Raw genomic sequence first — 13,905 nt, 5'->3', positions numbered from 1 at the left:
GCTGCAGGAGTTGTGGAGCTGTTGCTGCACATTACTAAGAAGGAAACTGGAGACCAGGCAAGTACATCAATCAAGCTTACTGCAGCTTATATAATAAAAATCCTAAACCACTGCAATTTAAGGGATAATGACTCCATGTTAAATGTATGCAGGGAGTACTGACAATTTCTCATATATTGCACAAAATTTCACGTTACTTAAGCATGGTCAGGATTGGATGGCTATAGGAGATTTTACCCCGCCAGTAAATCACCTCACCTTTGCTGGTTAACAATACAGAAGAATAATTCTGGGAAATGAAGCTGTCAGGACTCCACATGCAAATTCTCGGAGACATTAATATGCTTTGTTATTGGGCCAAAAAGCTCAATAAACATGAAAGTAAGGGTACTTCAACAGAGTGTTCAAAATTAGGGCTTGTCTAGTAAAGCAGACCTGCTCCGTCAGGAGCAGATGGGACTTGGGAGATAAGGAAATGTGTATTAGTACGATTCTAGTCAACAACATCTGTAAGTTTTAGGACATCCGATATACTATAAGTGGCAAGCACTAAATGCACTTTGTGACTCATGATTGTTTAAACACTGCATTGCAGACAGAGTGAATACAAAAGAAATATGATAGAATGAAATACAATTCCAGCACCAAAGTTGAAATGCCCTGTATCCAACTTCAGAACTTGACATTGTCAAAATAAGGCCACATTATTTCTGGTATTCTTTATTAAAAATACTGCTGTACACATGAAGAATGAAAACAGGATTAAAGATGAGTAACACATATTGGGATCATGACATTAGAACTTAACATACTGGTGCTTTTTAGGGGAAGCAGTTGACACCTGAATTACTGAAACAAGGGCAAATCAAAAATACATAGGTACCCTCAACAAAATATTTACAATATAGTAAATACAGCAACAGAATTTAAAACAGGTACAAAAATTAAAACGACCAACATCAGATGATTTCAAAGGTTGTCCCTTCTGTGCTTTTAGCTGTAAAAAATAGGAAGGTCAGAATTAAATTTCCCATCTGGGAGGGCACATCCTGGTGGCTCTTCTTTTTAAATACAGATACACAATTCTTCCTATGAATGGATCAAACTACAACTTTAGGACAACCTTCTAAATGGAACTAAAATGGGGTAGAAGGGCTCTCCCCAAAAAAACACCCAAGCTGAACTTCAGACTGTTCAAATCATTCCCAAATACGGACCAAATGAAATAAATAGAAAACAAAGCTCAACTTTTTTTTTTATTTTATGTATTACCTGACACCAAATATTTTCTGGCTGACATTATGTATGAAAACTTATTAGCTGTCTACCTTTTGATTTTTAAACCAAGTCCTGAGGTTACTAGGGGCTGAAGCAAACTGACATTATGCAAATACACACAGGTTTGCAATTTAGGCATGTCTTGCAGAGGGTGGTTTGCTGGTCTAAAAAGGATGAGAATTCAAGCCCTATTTTACCCCTGCCTTACACTTTCACAAAATATTGGTCCACAAATTAAATTTTCAAAGGTTCCCAAACCCCACAACTGAACAGATGATCCCCTTTCATTTTCAAAGAAAACAATACTGGAAAAAACCTCAGCCCGCTTATAAATTAAGCATTTCATATTTCTTCTAGAATACAAGTACTTCTTTTTTGTACAAAAGAATTACAATATGATTTGTCAAAAAACATATAAAAGACAGCTGCTCTTCCTCAAATACATGAGCTAATGATAAAAGACTGTTTTGCATGTTCACTTTTCAAAGTTCCTGTTCCTTTTATATTAAAAAGAACACTCTGGCAACTGTTATCGTTTGAATATTAAACATTATGTTCCTTTTAAAATTCATTCGATCAAATGCAACAATAATCGTTTTTTAAACTCAACAACTGATGCTACCTAATGTGGATTCAACCACATTTTCTAAAATGTGTAAAGCATGTCCCTAGTCTTCAAAGCTTTCGATGTGAAGAGAGTTGCTTTTTTCTTGATGCAAGTCTCAAGGCGGAGAATCATTTTAAAGCTTATAAAAGTGGACAGAGAAATATTAAAAACTTCTCTGAAAACTACAAATATTGAGAATTATTAAAATTGATGTCAGTAACATCAGTTGCAAGTGCTTAGAGTCTGTCCTGACCTTTTGAGTTTCCACATTTTCTTCATGGTGAGCACCCAGTGCTATTAAAACATTCAGTGCTGGGAAAGGATAGATACAGTCTTCACTACTGCTTTAAGAAAGGAAATTCCTACATATTTGGCAGTCTTCAGTATCAAAGTGTAGGTGTTTAACTAGAAATCCCATGAATACCCAAGTTTGGAGACAACTGCATGTCCAAATATTAGAAAGGTAATTGAGGAGGAAAATTCCAGACTTTTGAGACTGAATTACTTCAGGAATATTCATGTGTTGAGTATTATCAAAAGTAATATTACTTTGGGCTAAGCAGTGACTGCAAAGGCACAGCAGATCATTATCCCTCCAGATTCAGGCTGTAAAACTTGAAAAGCTCTTGATGCCAGACAACTGCTGTGTTTAGTTAATCTTCTTTTAACAGTGTCTTTGTATCTGTATCCAGTGTAGCGTACCATAATAAAGCTGTGGTTCAAAGAACAGAACTTTATACAAAAATTATACTGTAAATAACCTAAAGTAATACACTCCTGAAACTTCAGGCATTTAAACAATTTCTTTAAAAAAAAATCTATTAAAAAAATTGCATAAATGTAAATGCTTCTGACTAGCAGGAAAACGTACAAACAGTTTTTAAAAGGCGCTGGTTGTGTTTAGAGCAAGTTTGATATGCTCCTTAAATTATAGATGTTTCCCATTATGCTATTTTCATCACTTCGCTTAGACAAGGTTTAAATCAAATGACAGGGGACTTTCTTTCCTTTTTTGTCAATTCACCGATACTTCACTTGACTGGTTTTAAAAAGTTTCCTCTTCTCACATTTCTTTGAGCTAACAGTGGGTGGCATACAGAGCGCATACAACACACTTTTACAGAGGTTACGAACTAAACGGTCATTAATAGAACACAATTTCTATTAAATTATTTACCTGGTCCTTTATGCTATTCTGGGTGCAAATAATATCAAAAATGAATAAATTTTGCTATATCCTCAGTGAGAAAAATGTATCCCAGAAATGTCCTTGCAAAGAGTTTCCCTTAAGTATACAATGTGGCAAAACTTCAGAGATCAGAAAAGTCTTAAAAAAATTAAAATTAGTGCATATACAAGTGGAAAAAATAAAAGCAGGAACATCATGCACCTGATGTGTTCCTTAATCTAAAATAAATTCTTCACAGATAAAGCCTCCAATGGCAGCCTTAGCTCTAGGATAAGTGAAACATTCTTCCCTTCAAGTAACAGTGTACCTGACTGAAGTGCAAGCAGCTTTGCTCATCTCCTGTTTGTTTCCCAAATGTGAAATGAGATGACAACAACAATTCAGCTGTAGTGCAATTTGCTATTGGTTAAGTTCCTCAGCAATGTCCTGCATGCTTTCAGCAAATACTACAACTGACCATTTGCGGCTGCAATCAGTTCTTGAAAAGTATTTTCAAAGCAGCGTTTTAAATCGCTGTAAGTTACCACAAGTACACTCTTCTCATCTCTGGAAATGAGGCTTATTTTTTCTGGCACACCAGCATCTAACTGTAACAAGAATGCAAAAGATAAAATAAAAGAAGTGTGAAAGAAATGGCAAAACATTTCCCCAATAACAAAAGCAATCAATTTCTTGGCAAGTACATTGTTGTGGTGCAGTTCAAATCTGCTAACGCCACAGAAAGGAAGGATCTGAATCGCACCACAACACTGTGCTTGCCAAAAAATCGAGACATTTTGGTCTTAACCTGACGGACTTTCCAGACCTTTGGACTAGGTTACCATTGTTTTCTTCCCTTTCCACAAAGCTAATAATCCTGTAATACTACCTTCCCCTGTGCAGAAAGCCTAGCAAAATTTCCACAGAGCTCCTGACGAACAAAACCACGTTTGACATGACATTTGCACATAAGATCCACAAGCCTCCACATAGGGTAGGTAAGTTACTTCTTGCCCACTCTAAAACGAAATAATGGATGGATCAGCCCCAGGTAGTCTGAAAACTGGTAGAAACCCAAACCTCACATTTTTGGCAGTACTGGAAATAAACTAGTTCCTAAGCTGTATGGTACATTTCATCCCTTATGCTAAAAAAAAAAAAAAAAAAAAAAAAAAAAAAAAAGAAAAAAAGAAAAAAGAGATTACCTAGTTATAATCCATAAATAAATAGATAATTTGGGGTTAAAGATTAAAGTCTGTTCCACATTCGCTTTCATGTTTTGTTCTGACTTCTCTAATTCAATATTAAAAAAATCGTATGTTACGCTATGTACTTTAGAGATGTACCACTAAATCCTAAATTGGAACAGAGGAACATCCTACTTTACAAGCTGAAGTCCCTTCCAACACTGTGTCTTATGTTCTCCTCACTTTGCAAGAAATGTTCATCAATGGAGAACTGTCAGACTGTCTTATAATGCAAAACTTTGTAGCTCTGTTTTAGTCGACAGGTATTTAGGTATTATTTAGGTATTTCCAAATACTTGACGCTACAAACTTTCTTATTCCAATACAGAAGGTGGGGCAGAGACAAGTGGGTATGACACTACTGAGACAATCTTTGGAAATACAACCCCAGCAGGATTAAATAAATGTATTATAATGTGGTACTGAATAGCAGAAGAACTGTTAAATTTGTCACTGAGATGTTCCACTAGCTGCTGTCTGGAGCAACACAGCAAGTTAGCAACTTCTTGCATTTGTCTTCTAAAATAATGTTCTGAGTATAACCTTAAAAGATGGAACCTCCCCAATTTAAAGTTCCTGCTTTGTGAATAGCTTCAGAAGGACAAAAGCAAGCCAATTAGCTTTTAATTATTGTAGAGTAGGATAAAACCACCAGTCTCTTCCAACATCCATTACAAACTATTATCACAGTTAAGGTGTTTGTGAAATATTGCCTACTGTTCCCAGTAGCATCATACAGGAAATCAGTGAATTACCTTAATGAATGTAGGATATGGAAGTTCTGTATTAAGCAAGCCACACAGCTAACTAGAAACATTACTATTTATGGCTTTGTTTCTCTCCTCCTGTGGAGGCATAAATCAGTATTCTCAGCTGAAAAGATCCCCAAAATGCCACATTGTTCAGTCGAGTAATTTTCATTCAAAAGGAATGCTTTTGGAGTGTACCAGGAAAGCCCAAATAACCGCTTCTAGTAGTACACACTACAGTTTCAGAAGTGTTTTTTCGAGTGTATTTCCAAAGTAGAGCTCTGTAAGCCTTACATTTTTTGTGTGCTGAGCCCACAACCACAGAAGAGAAGAGCCTCTGTTTAAAAAGGTAAGCCATGAACATTTATAGAACAAGGCATTCTTTGACACCATCTCTTACCTGACCTACGAATTCAGGACTGTCCCCTCTTGCTACAGTACTGTACGGGTCACTGCTTTCAAATCATGATGGCATTTCACTGCCTATTTGAATATCAACATGCTTTCTTTTTGATTTAGCCTCAATCCCTTTAATGTCCTTTTTAAAGTGATTACAGACACCAACCAGAAAGATAAAAAGGAGGTTAAAGAAATGCACAGCAGTGGTCTAATAGGAGATTAAAAGCCTTGACAATTTAGAAAAAGATTCAACTGTAGTTAAGTCAGTTGTTACATGTCAAAGGACCTGTATAAATTCAATTTCTTCTGGAACAGAAAGTTGGCTATCCTAATCCTAGAAAATAAAATACTAGCCACTGAAACTGTATATTGTCAGTGTCTGCATCACCACCATTCTCTACAGAGTGAGTGGAATGACCCAGCAGCTACAAGGAAAAAAAAAAAAAAAAAAGAAAAAGAAAAAGGAAGAAGTAGCATCTTAGTCTCCTATGAATTACTGAAGTTTGGCAAAACAATGTAAAATAAGTTGAAAGCTGATCTGCCAATAAAAAAAAAAATCAGCTCACACACGTACTTTTTTAATTTATGGAGCAAGACAAGTTCTACAACTACTGAAGATCCTGTGGTCTCTCACGGGTCTCCCGCACGTCTCCTGCTATTAATCATGAGAGTGCTCAGGTAAAATTTTGCTAGTGGTGCAGCTCTTGGAAAACTGCAAATAGCTTTGTTAAATCAACCTTGGAAAACAAAGGGCTGGAGAGGCTACTATCAGAAGCAGACTTAACTTTTGAAGTCACAGAAATTTTCCAGCACTGTCCTAGATGGTAAGGATTTTGCACAAATTTCTATGGCAGTTTCCCTCCTGTCTCCTACTCTGGTCAGCACAGTTTAGGAATGGATCCTTTTACCTTATGACCATCCTCTGTGATAACTATATCAGCAGAAACCTCCCCCAGTTAAAGGGGTTTTATGGATCCTTTATGCTGTGTTGAAAGACCAGAGTAGCATAAAGGGACCAGCATTGCTTATCCACAGTATTCAGTGCATTCTAGGATGAAAAGTTAATACTGTACCTCATGCTATATTACCGAATTCCAAGTTTTAATATTAATGTACTAAGTTTATTTAAAATATCCATAAATGTTTGAATATTAGCTTAGTGAATACATTGTTTTCATCCAAAACAGGGGGAATATAACCATCAGTTAAATCAACAGAATTAACCCGCCAATGCCAACTTGCTTTGAAGTGGAATATTATTTTAAAGAAAGTTAGCCCAAACAAATTTTTAAAAGCTAACCCAAGTACAGTGTACCTTGTTAAGACATGAGATAATGTGACTGAGGTCAATCCAAGGAGTACCCGCTTCTGTCACCTGATGGAAAAGGTGATCTCGAAAGAGCTTTAGTAAATACCTGTCTCCAGTTTCAGACCACGTTGGGTCCTTCTGAAACCTGGTGTAAAACAAAGGCTCATATTAAAGCTCAGAAAGTTAAGAAAAATCAAAACCCACAGATATACATGACTCTTCAAACTAAACTGAGTAATCTTACTGGTCTGCTAAGCTACCTGTTATAATTTGCAATTAAATTACGGTCTCCTTCCTGCCACAAACAGAAGATGACATATTCAAAGTTTCTCAGCTGCTGAGGCGCCCGAAGCTAATGCCTACCAAGGGCCACAGAAAATTAATGGAAGAAAGCAAGATTTATCTTCAACAGGTTTAACATGAAAATGTTAGAAACCAGCATTACAAACAGAACTCAAGTCTGTTGAATAGGATGGAAAACAAACCATGAACACTTCATTTTTATGTAGCAGTCAATAAAAAAAAGCTGAAAATTAACTAGCTTAAAACCAGTATCTACACCATTTGCTACAGTTAAAGCAAGCTACGGATTTCCTCAAAAACTACTGTCACTCACAAGATACTGCTAAGAGAAACCATACTAAAAAAAAAATGAAGCAACTTTGGCATATCTATTTGTAGGCGTCTCTTTTATTTAAAATTTTGGTCAAAGTTGCTTATCTTATTTTTCTCAAGGCTTCTTAAATACTCATTTATTCAGGGGAAAATATCAGGAAAATGTTTAGCTTAAATTTATGAGGGAAGAAACCTTGCATTGCAAACTGGGTTTTATATACTCTACACCATGAAAACAAGCATTTCTTACTCTGGCCTCTCATTGATTGTTCCCAATTTTGCTAGAAGCCTAAACAACCTTCCATTTTGCACCTCCTAGAAAACAAGAAAAGTTATTAAATTTCTGAAACATAAAATTAAGACACTTATTTGCAAAAGATATACAGAAGTAATGCCAAAGAAGCACTATTCATTACAATGATTTATTTATTCAAAGAAGAGTGTATAATTTTTTCAGAAAGAGATCGAATGCATTATACTGTGTATCGGTAACCCAAAGCACATTTTAGCACTTTATATTCAAATTATAACGTGGACCACTGGATCAGGCAACCTATTTCTTTGTGGAAACACAAGTCTAGTCTCTTGCCAGCCTATACTTACAGGTATGCTAAAATACAATAAGTTAAACAAGAAGAATATGTTAATATATATACACACACTTATCAAGACCTGTAGAAGTATATAGTATAATACCTTATTTCAGGTAAAGATGAGAAAGAACATAATCTACCAGATCTGTTTCTCAGAAATGCTTTGTAGGCCATTATTAGTAAATATTTAGCAACAACAATAAAATCAGACTAACATTCAAATTACAATTTATTCCAAATATAATTTTGAAACAAGTTTTTCCAAAAAAGCTAGAATTTAAGTCTTAAACCAGTATAAATTCTGAGTCCATCAATGACAGAGATAAAGCAATGAGAACGAGCTCACACAAAAGACAGAACATTAGAATTATAGATGCTTAGAATACAGGCAGCTGAAAAATTGATTTCATACATTTTTATACATCACTTAGGATACAGTAAAAAGTTACATCCTAGCTTACATTACACTGTGGATTAATCTTTTGTTTAAGTAAAAGCTGCTCAAGGCTGGCAGGAAAAAGATTCTCTCCTGATATTATTCATATTCTCCAATGGCCCAGCTCTCCAACATTATTCATGCTAAGCTGCACCTCATTCCATGCATGATCATATTGATTTCAAATTAATTCAGTCTGGAGTAGATTACTGTGCACAGCTGAGTACATAAAGTAGGTCAAGGTGATAATAGCTTGACCTCAGACAACCTATGGGTTGCAAGACTTCTATTACCAGTCTAAAAACACACAGCAGAACACCTTGTACCACAACAGTCGCTACACTTAAGAGTCTGACAGGGAAGACTTACCTTGTCCAGCTAGCAGAGGTCTATACAACCTCCAAATAATTTTTTGGTGTGTGGCCAAATACACAAAAGCCAAAACCACATCTGGGCAAATGCCACTGCCTTGCAGATTCCAGTCAATGGTGACACAGACGAGCAACACTGGCACTAAGTCTCCAGGTGGCCTCTCTGCAGGCTTGGTAGCCTGTAAGGCAGGGAGCTCTTCTACAGAGTGGATTAGAGGACTTAAAAAACTGAGGCTTTGGATGCTGTGGCACATAGATGATGGGAATATTAAAGTGAGGAAGGAAAGGGATCATGTAATGGGGTCACTGCTATGTGAAACGTGAGCGTTACGGGAGTAACAAAATATTCATGGCTTCAAGAAAACAAAAGTTATTAACTACATACAAACCACTTCCAGCATCAGAAGCCCCTAGGCTACAGATGACTGTGTGCTTGGAGAATATGAGGAAAAATATCATACATGATAGTCTTGTTCTAATACTCTCCCCTAAGAATCTGCTTTGGGGCAATAATGAAGAGAGGGTACAAGGCTAGACTTAAGGGATACTGTAGCTCAGATATTACTGAGGATGAGATAGAACAAACAGGTTATACTATAACAGCTAATTAGCAACTGCTGTTTATCACTGCCAGGTAAACAGCTATTCCAAATTGTGGGCTATGCAACACCTTGGATTTGTAGTGGCTTTGCTCACCTGCCAGTGATGAGCAACTGATACAAACAACCTGACTGAAAATGTGGACTGCTTAATGCTGACTACAGGACAATCTCCATCTTTGTTATGGGAAAAGGTTCACCTGCCCAAATTTGCACAGGCACATTGGGCCACCTTAACAAGAAATGATCTTAAACATCCTCAGAGCAGGAGTAGTGGTTGACTCTGATAGAGTGGGCACCCGTCATCTAGAGCTCTGCACCCAAAGCAGATACTGCCTTGCTCTTCTACAGCTCTTTGCGTCTGATAGATTTCACTATCTTTCACTAAGGAGGGGAAAACCGTTATCCAAAAAGCCAACGGTGGAGAAATTAAGAGAACCAGTCCATCAGAATCCCAACCATTGGTCTACTGCCTCTTAAAATAAAAAAAATATCTCAATGAGGGCATATAATGGAAAGGAGTCACGGGACTTGATTAAATCCTTCAAAACTTAATACCCTATCCCACAACTATCTCCAGCATCATGAAAGCCTTCTGTAACGTATCTCAGTCTTGTTAGAACGTCCTGTGATCAGTGGCTTCTGATGGGCAGACACTCACTCTTTCCTGTTGAACAAATACACACTAACATGGGACAAAGTACATATTTCCTTTGCAGCCAGCACTTGATAGCTTGACTGAACTCGATAGACTAACCAGACCCCCACAGCAAGAGGTGCACGGTTCAGGGAAACTGAGGATGGCAGCCTTTACCTCCATGATCTAGCATTCATTTGGAAAGGAAAACATATGAGATAAGTAAAGGGACTCTGGAATCCAAATCTGTCCAAGAATTTAAAGGCAACATTTGTTGCTGTATAACCTCTAGCACAAACTACATGATCTAGTGTGTGATGACATACGTGGCCTTATTTACTCAGAACACTACTTTTTAACCATTCTATAGAAAACACCTTTTCCCCAAGACTGCTGGTTGGACATGAAGATGTTACTTCAGTTAAACCCCAGCTAAGGACATCCTAAAACTAGTGGTTCTTGGAGCTTTTGGACTTTCAATACCTTTTGCTCAGAGTTCTCAAGTCTGCAGCAGATTACTTAGGTTGCTAAACAAACAAAAGGAAAAAAAAGCAGTAGAAAACATTCCCTTTTAAGGTACAGCTGTAGGAATACTGACTATAGGTCTTCCTGTAGGAATTACTAAATTATTTACCTTTGCAAGATCTTCCTCTATAACATCATTTCGCATTTGAGCAGCATCCAACTGAGTATAGAATCGTGCACCAATCATAGGCATGATATCATTTACACTGCGAAGCCTGTTTTGGTCGGTCAGCAAATACCTGCCAAAATATCCCCACCCCCAAAAAGATTACTTAAACATGCTGCAAATGCCAGAGAGATCATCCTGTTATGATTTTATAACTATTTGACCCTTATGTCTATTTAATACACAAAGTTGACAATTGCAGCGTTTCTTAAAAAAGACATTAACAAAGAAAACGTGTGTTAACTTGCATGCATACATCCAGTCAGTTATTTATACAAGATAGGAGTGTACTTTTATGGAACTGCATAGTTCACCCCACTCAGCAAGAACATACTCTAAAAGAGAGAAGACGTGAAGATTCAGACTGTAATGCAATTGTTTTTCAAATGAGGGAGGGGGCAGAGATTTCTACTTTTCCCTCTCAGGCTGCAAGAGGAGAAAGGCTGACTATACTAAAGAACACCACAAAATAATGTGCAGCCAAGAAAAACTAGCACTTAACCCTTTGGTCAAAAAGGCAATGTGCCTATTTCTCAATACCTTCTGAAACTGTAAGATAAGGCTAGCATATTACTATGGTAGATAATAGGCAATGAAGCCCAGTATTGAAGACAACTTAAAATGCTTTTTTTGTTTAAGCTCCTAATTCTTATTATGAGCTTTAACAGCACTTAGTAAAGAAAGGATATTGATTTCATTAGATATACCATGAAAATACACATTATACAAATGAATTTTAAAGTATAATGTTTAACAACGCATTGACTGTGCAGACAACTCAATGACAGTAGTTACATCCCTAATCTTACTTGCATCTAAAAATACCATGACATTTTCATTTTTATGTTTAAAAAAAGTAGTAATTTCCTTTGAAAGATTTATTAAGCAAACTTACAAAATCAGATTCTTCAAATCAGAGGAATAGTTGATTGTCACCAGTTCCATTGCTTTCTGCAAATTCTCTCTCTGAATTCCTGATAAAGAATTACAAGCCAAAGCCAACACAACTTTCCCCAGGGAGATCAGATCTGCTTGCTAACAGGGAAAACACACACAGATAAGATTCTTAGTGTAGATAAACATTACCTACAGTACTAGACGGTGTTTAAAAAGAAACAGTTCTTCAATAACCTTAGAAGAATTTGAGCAACTAAAATAAGCACTATCCAAATCACAGTTCGATAGGACTGTCCAAGATACAGTAGTTAAAATGTACAGAGGAATATCTGTCCTGATTTTCTGTCCTGATACCTAGCAATTTCTAAGTACTATGTTTATCTTCGAATGCTTAAAATTTACCTATTTTTAGCTTAAGGATAGTACCAGAGAGAACTCTTGTGTAGTGAGCAGAAGCTCTGCAAGGAGGTTCTCCTAACCACCCACCTGCTCACTTCTGACAAGTCAAGGAGCTGGTTGCAAATAGAGCAAGTCTTCTCAATACAAGATGCAGAAATACCCGTCAAGGATTATTTGTTAAAACAGAAACAGTATTTGCTGGACTCATATCTCTTCACACTGGCCATCCACACCAGACTCTAGCAAATGATGTTTCTGTTTTAACAAAGACCTCAAAGATTTTCATTTCTGATAGCCAGTGTGAAAAGATATGAAGTGCCTGAAATAAGTAGAAAGGAACAGGCCTGTATGGCTGACAAATTGAGCAGCATCACGTTTTATGAAGACATCCTTAGTGTTACTGAACACTTCCCTTAAAAGTAGAACTGCTCTTAAAAGAGGAATGCTGCATACAGGCTGCTTTGCCACAACAGAAAATTCTGCCAATTTTAATAGACAGCCACCAGAAATTATTTTGAAAAGCTACACCAGATTTTAAAGCCCACTCCTAAAAACAGGAGCCTAATTTAGCAGCAGACAATGACATTCATAGCAAAAGCTGCCCCGATTCTTTCCATAAAAAAAGCTTTCAGCTGCACACAACTTGGCCAAACTTGAAACAACTGCAGCTTTTCATGCTGGATGCCTGCTTCAGACTGAATTTAAGAGTCAGCTAGAGATACAAATTTAGTATTTTCGAGTTTTTTTCTGAGACAGTAAGATATTTTTGCAAAAGTAAAAAAGCAAAGCTACTAATCATCAAGAATGTCAGCTCCATAGTCTAGAGCAAGGCAATGCTGTTTAGCAAAGAACGCAGTCATACAAGGAATACACCTTCTGTCATTTCTGTAAGAAAGGCCAAAAATTTGACAGCACTGCAACGTTAAAAGTTCTGTTTAGAATTTGGCAGCTTTAGAAAAGTGCTGTGATGGTGAACGTGCCACAGCCCCTCACAGCTCTTCCACCCAGAGGGGTACCCATGTCTGCTGCCTCCAGCTTTTCCTGCAGCCCCATCTCCCAGGTGGTGAGGGACAGAGTAAAGAAAACCCTTCCAGGTCTCTCAATGTCCCCGGTGTTTCCATATCCCGTATGATTAAGCGGCACAATTTAAACATGGATACGCAACATGGCAGAAGTTAAAAAGCATGGTACTCTTGTGCTAATGAAGACAGAAACAGAATGTGGAAAATGGGACAGAAATAAGGAGGACAAAGTGGTGGAGAAGGAGATGGGACTACCACTTGTGAGACTCGATTTCCTAAGGAACCTGGAATTCCTGAGTATCAATGTTCCTTTGTATTTTGGTAAAGAGAAGTGAAACAGAGCAACAAACCCCATTTTGGTGGGAACCCACCTGCTTCCACTACCAAGTAGCCCATTTGAGCAGCAGAGGACACTACTATAGTACTGAACAGAGGAAACTTTCTGATGCAGTATCTATACAGAGACTTGTGTCACCTGGCACAATGGCATTTTTATTACTATTTTTTTCTCTAAAAGACTTAGAAGAAATACATAAGTATTTGTACTAACCACAATCTTTCTTCTTTCTGCAGTCCCCTATTTTACACTTAACACCTTCCAACTTTTAGTAATTCATAAAGATGTATCCTATATAAAGTCTCTATTATCACACAACCCTGAGACACCAAAAATAAACAACTTCAGGCAAGACCCTATGAAAAAGCAGTCCTCCTTTACATAGGTGTTTTCATAATACAGATTGCATTAGATTTTAAAAATGGTTGAGAAAGAGTCTTCCTTAGCCAGGAAATTCTAAATTCAGGCTTCTGGTTTCTTGAGCATTTGACTCGCAACCTTAATTTTTGTTTGTTTTGAAAATTACATCTAATAGAAAAACTGGCAGAGAT

The 13,905-nt window shown here is 37.1% G+C and overlaps 1 protein-coding gene across 8 annotated transcripts in view; it reads right to left on the bottom strand.

The window, feature by feature from the left end:
- Window positions 1–704: 704 nt before the first annotated feature.
- Window positions 705–13,905, bottom strand: part of PAN3 (poly(A) specific ribonuclease subunit PAN3) — an 82,889-nt gene continuing 69,688 nt past the window's right edge. For 6 of the 8 annotated variants that reach the window (XM_052812272.1, XM_052812271.1, XM_052812276.1 and 3 more), the window contains 5 exons: window positions 11,595–11,734; window positions 10,643–10,772; window positions 7,623–7,687; window positions 6,764–6,902; window positions 705–3,661 (listed from right to left, as the gene is read on the bottom strand). In XM_052812272.1, coding sequence (XP_052668232.1) covers window positions 3,521–3,661; window positions 6,764–6,902; window positions 7,623–7,687; window positions 10,643–10,772; window positions 11,595–11,734 — 615 coding nt within the window. In that variant the 3' untranslated portion in view covers window positions 705–3,520. The remainder of the gene's footprint in view (window positions 3,662–6,763; window positions 6,903–7,622; window positions 7,688–10,642; window positions 10,773–11,594; window positions 11,735–13,905) is intronic. The other 2 variants (XM_052812274.1, XM_052812273.1) reach the window with 2 other exon arrangements.

Source organism: Harpia harpyja, chromosome 17 (genome assembly GCF_026419915.1).
Source record: "Harpia harpyja isolate bHarHar1 chromosome 17, bHarHar1 primary haplotype, whole genome shotgun sequence".
NCBI lineage: Eukaryota > Metazoa > Chordata > Aves > Accipitriformes > Accipitridae > Harpia > Harpia harpyja.
Note: the sequence above shows the minus strand (reverse complement) of the source record. Positions and strands in the feature narration are given on the sequence as shown.